This window comes from Phaenicophaeus curvirostris, chromosome 19 (assembly GCF_032191515.1).
Source record: "Phaenicophaeus curvirostris isolate KB17595 chromosome 19, BPBGC_Pcur_1.0, whole genome shotgun sequence".
Lineage (NCBI taxonomy): Eukaryota > Metazoa > Chordata > Aves > Cuculiformes > Cuculidae > Phaenicophaeus > Phaenicophaeus curvirostris.
This window is the reverse complement of record NC_091410.1, coordinates 7,614,921-7,632,563: the sequence shown is the minus strand read 5'-3', so window position 1 is coordinate 7,632,563 and position 17,643 is coordinate 7,614,921. Positions and strand designations below refer to the sequence as shown.

Here is a 17,643-nt window from a genome sequence, read left to right as displayed (position 1 = left end):
AGAGGCTGCCCAGGGAGGGGGTTGAGTCACCTTCCCTGGAGGTGTTTAAAGGCGCTGAGGGACATGGTTTAGTGTTTGATAGGAATGGTTGGACTCGATGATCCAGCGGGTATTTTCCAACCTAGTGATTCTGTGATCCCTCCAGGCCCCTCGCAGGCCCCCCCCCCTCGGTGCTGCCGCCTGGCGGGCGGATCGCGGTACTGCACCCGGGGGGCTCTCGGGGCCCTGGGGCGGCGCCGCCGCGTGGCCGAAAGCCGGGGCTGCACCCGCCGCGCTTCGCCTCCCGCCAGGGACACCTCACAGTGCTGCCGCCCCGTGGCCACTCACGGTACTGCAGCCCCTCGCCGCCCCCCGCGCTGTTCCCAGCGGAGCCGCCCCGGGGGCTACGTGGGCGCCGGGGAATTGGAACCGGGGCCGGGATTGAGCAAGAAACGGCGAGGCCGGCAGGTGCGGGGAGGTGATTCTCCCCCTGTACCCGGCACTGGGGAGGCCGCACCTCGAGGACTGTGTTCAGTTCTGGGCCCCTCGCTACAAGAAGGACGTTGAGGCGCTGCAGCGCGTCCAGACACGACTGTATAACCTAAAAAACCCAAACAAACATTCTTGTAGGACTCACACGGTTCTTCGTCTAAAAGTTGTAGCGCTACGATGGTGCAGAGGTCGGGGCTTCTAGTCCATTGACCAATGGCGGCGCTCAGGGGGCGGGGCTTATAGTCCCGTGTCCAATGGCAGTGCTCAGGGGGCGGGGCTACAGTCACGTGCCCAACAGCTGCGCTCCGCTGGTCTCATGTGGGCGGGGCTAACTGCCCATTGTCCAATGGCGCGGGGAAGAGGGCGGGGCTCCCTGCCCGGTGTCCAATCGTGGAGCCGCGAGCGGGGCTGTAGGCGGGGCTAACCTCCCCTTGTCCAATGGCGGGGGGCGGGGGGCGGGGCCCGAGGCGCTGGGGCGCGGCGGGACGGGGCCCCGGGACGAAGTCGCCGCCGCCGCCGCCTCCTCGCTCGACCCCGCGATGCCGCCGGAGCTGAGCCGCGGGGAGGATGAGCCCCGCGGGGAGCCCGGGGAAAGCCTATGATTTCCTGCTGAAGTTCCTGCTGGTGGGAGACAGCGACGTGGGCAAAGGCGAGATCCTGGGCAGCCTGCGGGACGGCGCCGCCGAGCAGCCCTACGGGCACAGCGCGGGTAAGCGGGCGCCGGAGAGAGGGAAATCGGCTCTAAAAGATGCGGTTTGGAGCTTTAGAGAGCGGGCAGCCTTCCTCAGGGCTGGGCAGCACGAGGGAGCGATCCCCAGCGCAGCCGGGCAGGAGCCGGACGCAATTTATTCCCGCTTAAAATCACAGAATCACCAGGTCGGAAAAGACCCACCGGGTCATCGAGTCCAACCACTCCTGCCTGCCACTGAACCAGGCCCCTCCGCGCCTCATCCACCCGTCCCTTAAACCCCTTCAGGGAAGGTGACTCAACCCCCTCCCTGGGCAGCCTCTGCCAGTGCCCAGTGACCCTTTCTGTGAAATTTTTTTTCCTAATGTTCAGCCTGAACCTCCCCTGCTGGAGCTTGAGGCCATTCCCTCTCGTCCTGTCCCCTGTCACTTGGGAGAAGAGCCCAGCTCCCTCCTCTCCACAACCTCCTTTCGGGTAGTTGTAGAGAGCAATGAGGTCTCCCCTCAGCCTCCTCTTCTCCAGGCTAAACACCCCCAGCTCTCTCAGCCGCTCCTCATAAAGCCTGTTCTCCAGCCCCTTCAGCAGCTTTGTTGCTCTTCTCTGGACTCGCTCCAGATCCTCAACATCCTTCTTGTGGTGAGGGGCCCAGAACCGAGCACAGGATTCGAGGAGCGGTCTCACCAGTGGCTGGAGAACAAGTCTTACGAGGAGCGGCTGAGAGCGCTGGGGGTGTTTAGCCTGGAGAAGAGGAGGCTGAGGGGAGACCTCATTGCTCTCTCCAACTCCCTGAAAGGAGGTTGTGGAGAGGAGGGAGCTGGGCTCTTCTCCCAAGGGACAGGGGACAGGACGAGAGGGAATGGCCTCAAGCTCCACCAGGGGAGGTTCAGGCTGGACATTAGGAAAAAATTCTTCACAGAAAGGGTCATTGGGCACTGGCAGAGGCTGCCCAGGGAGGGCGTTGGTTCACCTTCCCTGGAGGTGTTTAAGGCACAGGTGGAGAAGGTGCTGAGGGACGTGGGTTAGTGTTTGATAGGAATGGTTGGACTCGATGATCCGGTGGGTCTCTTCCAACCTGGTTATTCTATGATTCTATGAATACAGAGGGAGAATAACCTCCCTGAACCTTACAGGCTTGCGGATCAATTTTCCCCTCAAATTTAAGCATATTCTGCCTTTCCAAGGACTAATTTTAATGACCTTTACAACAGTCAAGTCTCTTATTAATTTGGAGCTTTGGAGCCAGTTATTTATTTAAGCTGATACTGAAAATGCCGGCAAATAAACTCTCCAAGACTCATTTTGGAGTTTTAACAAGTGACCACCTGGGCCACACGAGGAGCGATTCTCATCCATCGTGTGCAGCCAGGCAGGAGCTGAGCAGGATGTGTTTCACACTCACGTGCATGTGGATAAATTTTCCCAGGAACTTCATGCATATTTTGATAGGAAGGGTTGGACTCGATGATCCGGTGGGTCTCTTCCAACCTGGTTTTTCTATGATACTATGATTCTATATTCTATTACTCGCCAAGAGCTCATTTTAATGTTATTATGAACTTCACAAGAGTCAAAAGTCTTGTTCATTTGGAGTTTTGGAGCCAGCTCTGCTTGACCCTGCATTTGAGATGGGGAAAGTCTGCAAAAAGTGTTGATTAGAGAGGAAGACGTATCTGGCAGGCATAGATCACACTGAATACAAGATGTTAACATCTTTGAAGAATGGACACTGAAAAATACACTCGTTGAAAGGAAACATGCTCTCAGAGTGACTTTCTGTCAATACCAAAAGGGGAAGGGGCATAGGAAAGATGTGCTGTAGTTGCTATTAGGTGGTTTTCAGAAAGGAGAGGGGGTTGGGGCTTAAAATCCCACAGAGAGGATCCTGTGTGCAAAGCTGTATTGAGAGACCAAGGTTAAGAGAAATGTGTTAAACCACAGAATGTAGCGGTCAGGGTTTATCTTCCTCAGCTGTTGTTTTTCTGTTGTCAGGGAAATACTAATGAAAACATTTTTCTAGTAAAAGATCTTTGTTAAACAGCAAAGGTTTTTGCTGTGAAATTGCTGTCACTGAAAGAGCAGAAGAGCAGAACTTTTTTCCTCCCTTTTTTTCACCGTCATGTTTGTAGCCCTTTAAGATCAAGGTTCGTGTTTGTAGTGTGTTCTTTCACTTAAGCTGTTTAAAGGGCAAGACTGAAGAGCCCAATCCAAGTGAGGTATGTTCTGTCTGCAGGACAGGGAGCTGTGAACATTGCAGACTGATTTAAAACTAAGATAATGGGTCGGGGAAACAGGGATTTCTCTTTTCCTTCCCTCCCATTCTACTCATTTCACTCCCCTGATCTTGTTTGCCTAGAACATACTCTACATACTCTTAAGTTTTGCTTTGTTTTTTTCCCCTAATGCATACATATCGTGTGGCACATTAAAAAGCAAATTATCTTGTCAAATTACCCATTGCTTTAATTTAATGCCAGTGTGTGACTATTTAATTCACTGGAAGGCTTTGCAGGATACGTTATTACATTGAGTTTGTAGTTCTGATTCACAGGAAAGAACTGGAGGGAGGGAGGAATGAGAGTTCTCTGTACCATTCCTTACGAGTCAATGTACCTTGAAGGCATCTGTAGTACATGTTCAGGTGTTTGCTTAATAGTTTTGCTAAATTACTCCTCGGGACGCTGCAGTGTGTTTGGTCTTCGTGCTCCTCAGAGGGTTGAAGAGAAAGGACAGAGGTTTGGGGAGAGGGTGCCTGGTGCACCTCTGTTCTGTACACACAAACGAGGTTATAAACCCTCGCTCTGAAGTCTGTGATGTGTCTTGATGTGACTTGAGAGAGAATGTTTGACCAGCTCCTGAACTCAGCCGACTTCCTTTGGACTTTTGCACGTAATCCTTGTGGTTTTGCTTTTAAAACCCATTTTGGTTGTGTGGCTAGCACGATAACTCTGTGCACTGATGTCTTGACAGCCAAGAAATACAAATACTCTTTCTGAATTATTCCAGCCAGCTTGGAAATTCTTCAGTGCTACTGATAACTCCAAAATGTGTATTTACAGGGCTGTAAGTTTTATGAGCTATTTTATGGATAGTCATCTTTTCACCAGGGTATTTATCAGCCTGAGCTGCACGAGGTTTGCCCAGTACGGTAATTCAGAGCCTTGCAAACTGCTCTGCAAAGGTTGCTGTTTCACAGTGGCTGGTAGAAGTTCTTGCCCCTGAGAAGATGAGCAGGTCTGAAGAGAGGGATTTGAGTTACAAGAGGAGGGCGGATATAAACAGATGGCATGGCAATAACTAAGGATTTTTGTACCTACTGAGCCTCCATGTTTACACATATTATAGTCTAGTCTGTCTTAAGGATGGATTTCAACTGTGAAAGTTCATAACAAATATTTCCTCAGTCCTCAGTTTATAATGTTCTTGAATGTATCAAGCTCTAAATACTTAGAACACTGCATGTAAGTCACCCAGTTTCTTTGATGGTCTGTACAAGATATCCCTTCTCTGCCTGTATCCTCAGCCTTTCCTACATCATTTGAGCCTGACTGCATTGGATGCATCCTTACCTGTCATGAAGTAACTTCTCCTAAAAGGTTGAATAGGAGTAATTTCCCTTCCCTTGCATTTTGTTAAAATTCAGTTGTATGTCCATTGATCCCAGTTTAAGAGGAATAAACTGCATCCTTGTACAAGGAAAAGCTGGTAAGATTTAATTTCATACACCAAGTTTAAATGTCTAGAAGACATCCAGTTTCTTAGCTCATTACTGTAGGCTTCCATGGCATTGGTGGGAAGAAATAGCTGCTTCAAATAGGGCATCTAGCCTATTTTGGGATGAGTCTGTAAAGCAGTAATAGATCCTACTCTAAATGTTAACTATGACGACCCCTTAACGTGCTGTCTTACCAGAGCTGTGCTTGCTGCTGACAAATGATGTTAATTTTAAATTGTATGATATACTGCATGTGAAGAAAGTTCATTGAATGGAGGTCGCTACTCAGTACTTGCTCTTCTCCTTTCACTGATCCCCTTTATTCTTGCTGTACTTATGACAAGTACTTTCCATTCTGTAAAAGAATTATTTAATTCAGATTGTGTTTATTCTTGGGTTCCATTTGTGTGCCTTTCCCTCATCCCCAGATCTCAAGTTTGGAGCCTTACGCTACCTATTCTGTTGATTTGTCGTGCCAAGAATTGCTGGCCTCGTGAGAGCAGCGTGTTGTGTTTTATTCCCTGATACATGGCAGCGTAGCTGAGTGATGCCTTTTTACCTCTTTTTCCATGTTCTTCATAAACACCGTGGTAAAGGATATTGCAGTGTTTCCTATCAGATCAGCCCATCAGTACTGGGGTTTGTATTTGTTAACTGATCCTGCGCATCTGTTCAAACAATGAATATTTGTCTTGCTTGGTTTAATGGAGCAACGGAACTCCCAGGCCTGCTTGGCAGCGTGTGGGTTTTCATATGTTTCTGTGGACCTTTCATAAAATTAGTTCTGCTTTATTGCACGCTTTCTTCTACTCGGCCATAGTAATCATAATATTTCTTTGTTTTACTCTACGCACGCGCATATTCAAACCAGGCATTTTCTTGCCATGGCCTTTTCCAATACCTCGTCTTGGTGTTTCTTAACGAAGCCTATTCACCACAACCTAATTTTTTGTCAAGCACATTGTGTTGTACAATTGCAGAATGAAGGAGCCTTAAAATATTAACACCATGTGAATGTTTTTCAGATTCCTGCCTGAAACCAACCTGCTTGAATGAATTGGAGATTTGCTGTTGCTACAAGTAACACCTTAGATTGTTGTAGCAAAAGAGATTACAGCAACAATTCCCCTCTTCCTTTGTCTTTCTTGTGCAAATTCATTCATTCTGACTCAGTTGCCCTTGGGCTACTGGTGTCTTCCCTCCTGCCCCAGTTTTTTCCATAGATCTGAGGGAAAGTGGCTGTGAAAATAAAATTACCTTGAGGCTCCCAGACAGGTGTGCAACAGAAAGACAAAGCCCAGGTCAGACTTCAAGGTAACTGAGCCCTTTTAAGCTGCTTTGGCCTAACCAAAATTGTGTTTGCCTGGGCCAGGATTAAGATTTATCCAATGTGTTGGGCCATTTCGTTGTGAACAAGTCCGTGTTAAGACAGAGGAGAACGAGGTAGGATCTCAGGATCTTTATTTCCTTTCCCCTTAACTTGAATTGAAAGGATCATTCACTAGTTTTGGTTAAAAGCTGTTTATTGGCTGATGTCAAATAGTTTTCTTTCCAGTCACCTGCCTTGAACGCCGAGTTCTTTTTTGGCCACCTTAGCAGAAATGCTGCAAGCCAAAGCGTGATGAAAACAAAATGTACCTACAGCATTTGCATGTTCTTTTAGGGAAGAATGTGAGTTTTATATGTAAAGTGCTGGCTCGTTTACTTACCAGTACTGTCAGTAAGGAGGTGAACAGAAACTTGTTGGGTTACTGCTTGTGTAAATTAGCAGGCTAATTAGTTTTGTAGGGCTTTTACGGGTTTGGGAGTTTCAGTGGGTTTGTTTTGAAATTAGTATTGGAAGTACGCCGTGATTCTTGCTCCCAAACTATGTGCTTTGGTTCCAAGTACAACAGCCTGGACGAGAGCCAACTAGGAGTGCCCTGAGATTGTCAGGTTTTAACCCAATGCCTTAAAAATCTGTGACTAGGAAAAGCTTCTGTGTTACTTTTAAAAAGCACTTTTGTTTTCTTGAGGGGTAGATTTCTTGTGAATGTAACTCCTTTAAACACTTGGAGCCATGCAGGTGGGCTGAAGGATGCCCTGCGGTACTGCCATGCGTCCGTGACCATAAAGCTAAATCTGAAGCTGAGTTTTGACACAAACAGCTTCACTTTAAAAATGGGAAAATTCTCACATCATTGAAATAGCTGAATTAGCTGTGAGACTTTGTAGTTGTGGTTTATGGCTTGATTAATGAAGTGAGGAATACAGTCTTGATCTAAAAATATAGTGTCTATTTCAATCTGAACAGGCGATCTGTGTTTTTCACACATGGCTTTTTTTGTGCTGTGTTTAAGTGTGATGGGGAAAAAATTGGAGTTTGGAAATATGATTATTCTGAAATGGCAAGCAGAGGCAAATCTGATGATCACTTAACCTGAACTTTGTGCCTACAGATCAACAGATACAAGCCCTGCAGTAAAACTGGGCATGATGTTGGAAATGTGGCTTAGTTTTTAAAGCTGAGTTTTGAACCAAAGGCTTAGCTGTGGATCCTTTTGCTTGGAACAATAAACGGATGGAGCTGGAAGTTGCCGTTTCTCAAATGTATTTGAAATGGTTACAAATGTGTTCTGAAGAGAAAAGTTAAATCTTAATTTTAAGGTGTGTATGTGTATATGAAAAGCTAGATAGCTGAGGGAAAATTTAAGTGGGAAGTGATGGGATTGTTGAATTCTCTTCATGCCTGACAGAAAATAGGTTTAAGCACTCCCTGAAACCTTGACCTGTATTTTTGGAGTGCAGTCGACAGTCTTTGAACCTGAAGGATGTTTTTAGTGGGCGTTGTTAAACACAGGCCCAGAATCCCATTGAGGATGTATGAAATCCATAGGCATTTAATTATTGGCATAGAAAAAGACAGCGGAAAGGAGGCATCAGTATGTCTGAGTAACTACGATGGAATGGGTAATTTGGACAAACTGATGGAGTGGATGATTGCTGGAGGTGTTTAACATTGAAATCTCTGAAAGGCAGTCAGGCCATGGAGGCAGGGAGTTAAATGATGATTATTATTATAATATTTTGAAGTTTTAATCAAACCTGAAATCTGCTAATTTGACATCAATTATTTATGAGGAACAGCATGCCTTAAACTTTAAAGAAAGGACACGTTAAGAGGAATAAAAAACAGTGAAACCAGTTCTTATTGGTTTGAGCTAAAATGTAACTAAGCACCATGTTAAAAAAATGAAGTTGTGTCCTGTCCTTTCTCAGGTATAAAAAGGGTTGGGCTTAGGAGCATTTGTAAGTCAAATGTGCCACTGAATAAAATCTTTCTGTGCTGGATTGGTAAAGCAGAGCTCTGAAGAATCTAGTCTTAAAGTTCTTAAGGTTTTTTTTCACATTTTTCTTCCTCCCCTGTTGTAGAATTTATCTAAATCGAAACACAGATCTAAAGCAAATGCAGAACAAGCTCAAATCCATTAAAATACTAGGCTAACATCCAATTCCTATGAAAAATTTTGAGGAACAAACCTGGTTTTTACTCTGTGTCATATTATCAAGAGGTAACCTATGGTCTGTCTGTAGTCCATTGCATTCAGGCTTCATTCAAGTATGTCAATCTGTTTTTCAGGGCTGCAAGGCTGAATGACTGGCTGTTAACTCTGTAAATCATGGAATCAAAATTACTAAACCTGAGAGAAAACATTTTTGGTGTGAATAACGTTGCCTTTGGTGGACCAGAAGATGAGCAACTTAAATAACTGAAGGATTCTACCCTAAAGTGACCCATCACAAATCCAGAAACTTTGATACACTGCTATAAGCTTCAAGAGAAGCAGAAATTCCCAGGAAGCCTTAAAATAACTTGTGTTTACAGAATTAGTGTGGTCAGTGAAGCACAGCCTAGTGTGGTCATGGCTGCAGAGCATTGATACAGAAAGGCTGATGGCTTCCTGTTTACTGCGGTTGTTACCAAACAGCTGAATGCACTTTTGGGAATCTTACCACATTCCTGCGTTCGGTAATACTTCTTTCAGTTTTCTATCTGTTAACTCTGTGTTCGAGAAGAACAAAATCATATTAGATTGAAGCAATCCAAACCCTTCAGCAAGGCGAGTGGCTCGTTTCATGTTCTTTGATTTCCATGTGTGGCTTTAGGCAAATAATTTTTATTAAAAAAATCCATGTGAACGTATTAAGCACTTGGAGGTTTTTCTGTTTTACTTCAAAGTTGATTTTTGTTATTTTAGCAGCCTTTTTATTCCCTTTCTTGTATAGAGATACATTCTAGTTGCATATCCAAACAAAGCTATTCTGTCTTACTAAATGAGTGAATAATGTTCTGGAAGGACATTTGATTTCTGCAACAGCACAATCCATATCTGTTGGTCTCATTGTTATGGTTTCATGCTGTTCCTGATGATTCGTGGTAAAAGGCTTTTTGTTTTGATTCTTAATCAATGGCAAATGCTAATGAGAGAGATGTTCAGGTTATGTTACCAACTGCTGCTGTCTGTATAATAGCTGGAAAATAGGAATTTTCTGAATCCATCTCTTTTGAGAAGCCCATGAGATGCTTTCATAAACAGCAGCTGGTAATGGTGTGTTTTTCAGGCTTGTCTCGTGCACGTCATATGAAAAAAATGCCACATTTTTTATTGTATGTGTGGCCAAACACGAGCAGCTTGCAGCAGTCTGTGGTCTGTGGTGCTAAGCACAGTGCCCGGTTGATTCAGCTGAGTATTCTCTAGCTGTGCAGTGCTGATTTTCTACGCTTGCTAAGTCTTGTAACCAAGGGATGGGTGTCCATTCGCTGTGTGGCGTGTGTCAGTGTTTGCTAAACATCATTTGTGCCTCTTCATTAACTTCAGATAAACGAGTGGAGGTATTTGTCAGCGGTAGCAGGGTATGCTGGAATGAGTTCTGTAGTGTTATGCACAGTTTATTCTGTGTGTTAGGTGTTTCCAGGAATTTCGGAATGATGAAACTAGCCCTCTCGTACAGGATCATCTTCAGCACTGTCATCCCTGCTCCTATGGTAAAGATGTGTTGAAATTAGTAGTAGTAATTAGGGCACCATCTGCAGGCATTTGTTTTTCCATGGCAATGTATTTTTCTCACCCCCTTGTTTTGCTTATGCTCAGGAAATACAGCGTGTCTCTCTTTTTCAATATGAGTCTCATTACCTTTCGGTACATTTTTAAGCCAGTTTCTGTGCTTTTTAAAGGTCATTCGGAGGACTCTGTGAACAAACATTCAATTCAAGAAGTTAACTGTGACATAGCAAAGAAAACATGAAAGAAATGCATTTACCAGTGAAACTGTGTTGCTTGGCTGCACAGTGTGAACACTGAATCCACACTTTTTAAATAACATCTGATAAAATAAAGGCTTCTTTTTATTTTAATGTTTATAATTATGCAAATTGTGGATGCAGTACTGAAACACAGTGTTCAGAGCCATTGACCCTGGTGTGGTGGTGGATATTTTCATGGGTTACCTGCAGCTGCACAACCATTTGTGATTAGTTTTACCTTATTAATTTTACACCTTTTTTTGATGAAGAGAACAGTAAAGCTAGACCTGAGCTTATTTTTACGTAGTTTAATTGCTTTCTGGAGCATGTCAGGTTAGCAGTAAAAAGGTAACACTATATAGCACTGAAGAATGTTTGCAAAGACTACAAAATGTACAGTGAAGATGTGAGCTAAGCTCTGTGTGTGTGTGTATATGCATAACTGTGTACACATATTGAGAACACATACTTCCCTTAAATACTGCCTTACCTCTTCAGCCCATTTCAAAGAGATGTTATAGCTCAGCCACAAAGCCTGGGAATGGGAAGGGAAGGAATAAATGGAACCTGCTTGTGTTCTGTTGGGCACCAGCTGCATAGGTTTGGTGGGCTGAGAAGGGTGTTCTCTGTGGCAATGGGAAAGGCTGGAAGACAAAAGGCAAGCTGCTTCTTGCACCATCTGCTGCTTTTACAAAAGAGGGACGTGAGTATCTGATATAAGAGCCATCCATGAGTCAGAGGGGATAAAGAAGGAAGACGTAATGGTGGCAGTAAAGCTAAGGAACAAAGGGGGAAAACAGTGTTTAGTGAGAGAAAAGGCAAAAAAACTAGTTTTGTGCCCTTTTGTTGAAAAGAGGAAACTCTTTGAGCATACATGTTGTCATGATGATGAAAACAGATCATTCATCAGCCTGAAGAGAGCCTGAGACATCTGCTTTGAATGGACCAAGCTTAAGTAATAGGAAAGGTCTTTGTAACCGTATATTAACAACTCTATGCACTTAATAGAGTGCTAATGACAAATACCTTTTCTAAAGTTATCTGCTTTAAAATCTGTTGCTCGGTGTGTGTTTGTACACCTGCAGGCTGCTCTAAGGTTTGTACGACTCTCTTCCCCACAGGTATCGATTGTAAGACTACGATGATTCTTCTGGATGGCCGACAAATCAAGCTGCAGCTCTGGTAAGCATCTGCTCCACCTTTCCTCATCATTTATATGGCAGAGACACAAAACTGAAAATCTTCGGGGCAGGAGTTCCCTTGTTCTTCAGAAATATTAATGAGCTGCGCTTCCTTTTCACCCTGTTTTGCATCTCGTTCATGTAAAACAGGTGGCCCTGCAGTTTCTCAGCGTGAGAAATGAGTAACATGAAGAAGAGAGGCACAAAATATTACAAGTGCCCTCGAGCTAGATTTGAAGTGCCTTCAAAGACTATAAAATACATGGGTAATGAGAACTGCGGAAGTACCCTAGAAAGTATGCGATCATATGGAAGCATCTCTTTGTTCAATTTATTACTAGTCATGATTGACTAAATATCCACAGTCTCATTTAAAAAAAAAAAAAAAAGCGGCATTATTTGTCATATAATGTAGTTGATCTGCAATCTGATGTAATTTGATCTTCACAAAAACACATCAAGAACAAATAAAATTATTTTACAACAAATGTTTTCCCTGTAGGGCCAAATATTTGATCTCTCAGGGTGCTTTGGTTGAAGGTGGCCATCTTCTGGTTTGTTTAGAAACACTCAGCAAGTGATATAACTTCAAAAATGCAGCAGCGTTACTGCCTCCTAAGCACTTTGCTTTTCTGTTTCCCTGAACTCATGGCATGAAAGAGGGAGAAGGAAGATCAGTGCCAAAGAAAAAGGAGATGGAGTGTGATTGTTGAGGAACCATAATCTAGAACAATTAGAGACAGAGGTTTTAGGAACAAGCAGCGTTCAGATAGAGTAGAGAGTTGGAGGTGAAAATGAACTTCAATGATGATCATATCGTTTTCCTCCTATAAAGAAACAGTTCTGTGCCATTTCTATCTTTAAAATTACTTTTGGTGTTTAGAAACACCAAAAAAAAAGTTGTTTGAAACTTTTCTAATTACTGGAGTTAGGTGCCTGTGTGTCAAAGCTAAGTTATTTTTAGTTTATTCCTCATTGGTTGGTTTTGCCTTTGTGATTTTCAAAACGTTTCACATGTTAAATGAAGTGATGGATAATAGTATTCTGCCAAATGGTATCTTGATTACTTGATATTTTGTTCACCTACTTTCTTCTTCTGTCTTCCACTTTATATAGCTTAGCAAAACCACCACCTAAATCTTATCTGAGAAGCAGCCAGGAAGAAGATGTTTTAATTTTTTTTTTGTGAAGGACAAAGACGTTCTTCGAAGTCCTTAAAACAAGAGATTGGAAATGTTTCTACAGTTGACCATATACAGAAATATGTGCCTTGCATTTGAAGAGTAATCTACCTGAAAAAGTCTTTATGGAATTCTGCCCCTTATGTCCTTCTCTATAAATTTGATTTTGGTTCCAAACTGTTTATGCTTTTTTTTTTTTTTGGTGCACCCTTTATTAAAAATCTATGCTGTCTATGGCTCTTGGGATACCTTCGTCCCACTGGACTCTTGATGAACTGTTGCTGCTGTATTCAAGTATTCACTGGTTTTCTATTAGTTTCCTTGGTTAAAGCTATTGTTTCCTCCCACTTTTCTTTTACCATGAAAACAGAATCTTTCTTCAAGCTGAACTAAATGCAAAGTCTAGTGGCATACCCTGGAGTAAATAGGCGTTGCTTTTCAAGGGTGATGACCAGAGTAAAGTTTGAAATTCTTGTCCTCTTAGCCTGAGAAACCTGAGAAATGTAGAGGAAAGGGAAAAAGCACTGAGAGCAAGAAGAGCTTTTATGCGTTAGTGACTGCTACTGCCTGTTTACAGGAAGAAGAGCTGATAGCGATCAGCACAGACAGGTTAATCCAGTTGAACTCTGAACATGGGAGGCCACCTATTGCTTTAAAATATATATATATTTACTTTCTTTAGGGACACATCAGGGCAAGGGAGATTCTGCACCATATTTCGATCTTATTCAAGAGGTGCTCAGGTAAGCAAAGGACTCATCCTTGAGAAAGTTGTAACGATTGTTAGATGAATGAAAGTGGAGTTGGCAAACCATCCTGATGGGTTCTGTAGCTCCCTTGTAGATTGTACACAGATTCAATAACAGTTGAAAGGTAACATGAAACGTGGGAAATAACAAGGGGCAGGATTTTCTTTTGTGGAGGAAAATCCATGAATTTGAATTTGAATCAGGGTAAAATACAGTAATATATATTCTTATGCCTTCTTGTTGGTTACATCAAGCAAAGTAAGCTAACATACTTCAGTTACTATGAGAAAGATACCCTAATACTACTTTTAAAACTGTGGAGCCCGTAAGAGCAATTGATAACATAAAACTCTGAAGAATAATATGAAATAATACAAACATAGTCTGAAATGTGATGACTACAGCTTCAGACTTTGAGGTATTGCTGAAACTCATTACGTGTGTTGGCTCAGAGAAGCTGCATCTGCTATGTTCCAGAATGGCAGAGAGCACTGAACCTTTAAGCTACTGAATGTGACTGAGAATATTTATTTGCTATAACGTGTGTGTGTATGATCATACAAACTTGTCCGCTGTAAAAAGAATATTTGCCAACACATCAGACCCGAAAACGAAGCGAGGTCTTCTGCCCCGTGGCTGATGTGTAATGGAGCTTGGTTTCACAGGATGCTGAGGTTCTGCTTCATTGAGAAGTTGCTCAGCATCTTGCACGATTATTTCAGATTTGGAGATTTTACAGGTAAATTCTCTGAGTTATTCTGTGACTGTATTCTCCGTTAAACTTAGTTTTTAACTTTTTTTTAATACAGGGAGTAATCCTAGTGTATGATATTACAAATCGTTGGTCATTTGATGGAATGGATCGATGGATAAAAGAAATAGATGAGGTAAGGTACAATCCCAGACTGTCCCTAGTCTCTAACGGATGATGAAAACCAACTGCTTGCAATACTTCCTACTGTTTTCCTGGCATTTGCAGGCAGCGCTTACTACAGAATTACCCAGGATGCCAAGATTAGAACTCTATGTTTATAATTCTAGAAAGTTGGAAATGTATCAGCTCAAGCATCTGATTTCTTTAAAGGTGTTGATGGAAACCATATGGAGGGCAAAGATTTGATATTGTAGTCGCAGTCGCTGTAGATTTGCCACATCATCTGTGCAAGCCTCTCTTCCCTGAGGAAGAGATCAGAGAATCATAGAATATCTTAAGCTGGAAGTGACCTCTAGAGATCATCTAGTCCAACCTGCCACTTAGACTTGAAGTCTTGAGAAAAGCTTTTGTTTGGTTTAATTGAGGGAAGGGGAAAATGGAGGCCAAAATATTAATTGTTTGTTACTTCTCTTTGCTCAGCATGCTCCTGGTGTGCCAAAAATCCTGGTTGGAAATCGCCTCCACTTAGCCTTCAAGCGCCAAGTGTCTACTGAGCAAGCACAAGCCTACGCTGAGAGACTGGGCATGACTTTTTTTGAAGTCAGTCCACTTTGTAATTTCAATATTACAGAGTCCTTCACTGAGCTAGCAAGAACAGTATTAATGAGACACGGAATGGACAGGCTCTGGAGGCTGAACAAGGGTAAGCGATGTGCACTGAAAATGTGTAAATACATTTCTAGCTAAGACTTATGGTTCATTTATATAAAATATTTTAAAGACATTTTGATGCAAAAACATCAAAAAAGAACAACCAGATATCCTGTAGAATTTGCTTTCTAACAGAAAATATATCTGCAGTCGTTAAACTGTTCCTACTTTTTTAGGGAATAACGTCTTTCATAGAACTTACATGTTCAGTCATAAACAGGAAACTGAAACAGCAGATTTTTTGGATAATGTGTGTGTGGGAAAGGGTGTGGGAGGAGAAATAAGAATTCATCCTGGAAGGACAGAGGGCCCGCAGAGTGCTGGGTGTGCTGCTACCACATGGCTGACATAAGCATGCTATTGCAATGCACGTTTTATGTCTGTTTTTAAGTACTGAGTCTGCAGGACCTTTGCTGCCGTGCCGTAGTCTCCTGTACCCCCGTGCATCTTGTTGACAAGCTCCCTCTCCCTGTTGCCTTAAGAAGCCACCTCAAATCTTTCTCTATGGCAAACGGCCTTAATGCCGGGATGATGCATGGACGCTCATACTCCCTCACATCCAGCAACATCAATAAAAGGAACAGCTTAAAGAAAGCTAAAACCATCCATCCTCCGCAGAGCCCACCCAAAAACTGTACAAGAAACAGCTGTAAAATTGCTTAAGCTCCCTATGGGGAAGGGAACCTGGCTGGAATCCCCTCGTGTGAAGGAAGCACTGAACACCAGGACTCCTTGTTTAATGACTGAGCCCACTCTGTGTATGTATCACACAGCAGAGACAGAAATAAGGAAGAGGAGTCTTCTTTCAGAGCTCGCTTCCCGCAGTAATGCTGCTTTGGAATGAATGATGTGTTCAGTGTGACTGGAAGGACGTGGCATTTGACTGTTGGATTTTCATACTGCGTTCTAGTTGCATGATACCCTTGTTTTCACATAGGGGTTAATTATAATTATATTCAGTTCTTAATTTCCTGAAATCTGGGAAGTGACTTGCTGTGTAATTGTATAAAAATTGTCTTTTTGCAAACTATTCAAAAATACAAAAATGAGTCCTTGGTTTGCCCATTCAGGCGGAGGTTTTTAAACGCAATGTATCGTGTACGTTGTTAAATTCTACAAAGAGTGGGACAAATTTTAGTAATGCTGCAATTGTGCGTCTGGATTTTTTTTTAAAGCTTCCTCAATAGCTTTGAAGCACTAACTTAACTAAGCTAAAAACGTATATATAATTATTATGCACATACACAACAAGGTTTTGTCCCATTAGTGTATGTACTAGATTTGATAAAGTTTTTGGTATGTTATTTAATACTTTGGGAAATGAATTTGTGGTTTAAATACTTATTTTTCTGTAAAAAGAAAAAAAATTACTCTTTATACCAGTCTCCAAGAATGTTCTAGGAGGAAAATGCCAAAGACACTATGGTAAAAGGAACATGACTTGAAGAGCTGCTTTATAAGGAAAGAACACTATTTAATAAATAAATAAATGTTTCTGGAAAAGAAGTCCTATTATGCTTTCTTTAACTAGGGAAGGTTGTTCCTTTAGAAGATTTTGAAGAACAAGGAAGCAGGAATGTGAGGTCATCCTAAAAGCATCATGTAATGCTTTTGATACAACATGTCTTCAAGGTGAGTAACTGAAATATGGAAGAATAACACATGCCAAGTCGTTCTGTTTGCAAAGGAACTGTATGACGTGCTCTCCTGAGCAATAATAGACCTTGGCAGGGATGGTGTAGCTTCATCCTAGTTTCTCCCAGGTGTCTTCACTAATGTGAGATGCTGTCAAGTTGTCTCTATGATATTCCTTCTGGATCAGCACAGATGTCCACAGCCTCTGCAAGGGAGCAGTGAAAATTCAAGCCAGTAAAATGCTGATGTTATGCCAGGACCTGGACCTAGGAAGGCATCGCTACTTAAAAGAGCAGTGGGGAACAAGTCTTGTAGTTTAAGACCTTGGGAGGGCTTCCTGTGGGATGTCTCCCTGGGTGATAAGCAGGCTCCACGTGCTGGTGTGCTGCAGGTCCTGGGGTGAAGCTGCTAGATGATGGAGACTGCCTGTCCACAGCTGAAAGAAATGTGGATCGCAGCCCAGAGCAACAAAAGGTTAAACCTGGATCAGACATGCCAACTTCAGGAGTGTTCGGGGTCTGTGCATGACTATAAACTCCTTCCAAACTGTAATCTTGGCCTCTTCAGTCACCAGGTCATTAGTTTGTTTTCTTTCCGTATGTACTGTGCGGTAAGAATGTTCAGCTGGGGAGAACATTAATATGGATGTGTGTGTCCTCAAGGTGAGATTCGCTGCTCCTCCTGCCCGCTAAGAGAAGGAGAGGCTGCAGCAGCGCTCCTCCCTTCTGGTAATGCCTGCAGGAATCCCATGTGGAGTGAGTAAAGCCTGGGCCTGTAGTTGGAAAGAAGACTTAACAAGCTCTTCTTGGCTTTTTTTTTACATTTCATGTATTAAGTCTCTTGACTGCCTGAGGACACAAAACCTTGTAAGGATGCAATGTGATTATTTTTATATATAAGTATAAATATATAACATAGAAATATATATGGAGCTAGATGATCTTTGAGGTCCCTTCTGACTCAAGCTATTGTATATATATGTGTGTATATATATACACGTATGAGTGCAAAAAGAATATTGTACCTAGTGGTCACTGCAGGTATTACTGTCCAAGGTCTAATTTTAATGTTATGAAACTTTCCAATAGTCAAAAGTCTTGCTCATTTGCAGCTTTGAAACCAGCTCTGCCTGACCTCGGCATTGAGATAGAAAAATA

General features: G+C 42.7%; 1 protein-coding gene across 1 annotated transcript; it reads left to right on the top strand.

Moving 5' to 3' along the window:
* Nucleotides 1-954: 954 nt before the first annotated feature.
* Nucleotides 955-16,160, top strand: LOC138729009 (ras-related protein Rab-40B). The gene is made up of 6 exons (XM_069872844.1): nucleotides 955-1,180; nucleotides 11,277-11,337; nucleotides 13,200-13,260; nucleotides 14,076-14,153; nucleotides 14,621-14,843; nucleotides 15,243-16,160. The coding sequence occupies exons 1-6, from the start codon at nucleotides 1,039-1,041 to the stop codon at nucleotides 15,512-15,514; spliced, it is 837 nt and encodes a 278-aa protein (XP_069728945.1). The 5' UTR covers nucleotides 955-1,038; the 3' UTR covers nucleotides 15,515-16,160.
* Nucleotides 16,161-17,643: the final 1,483 nt, after the last annotated feature.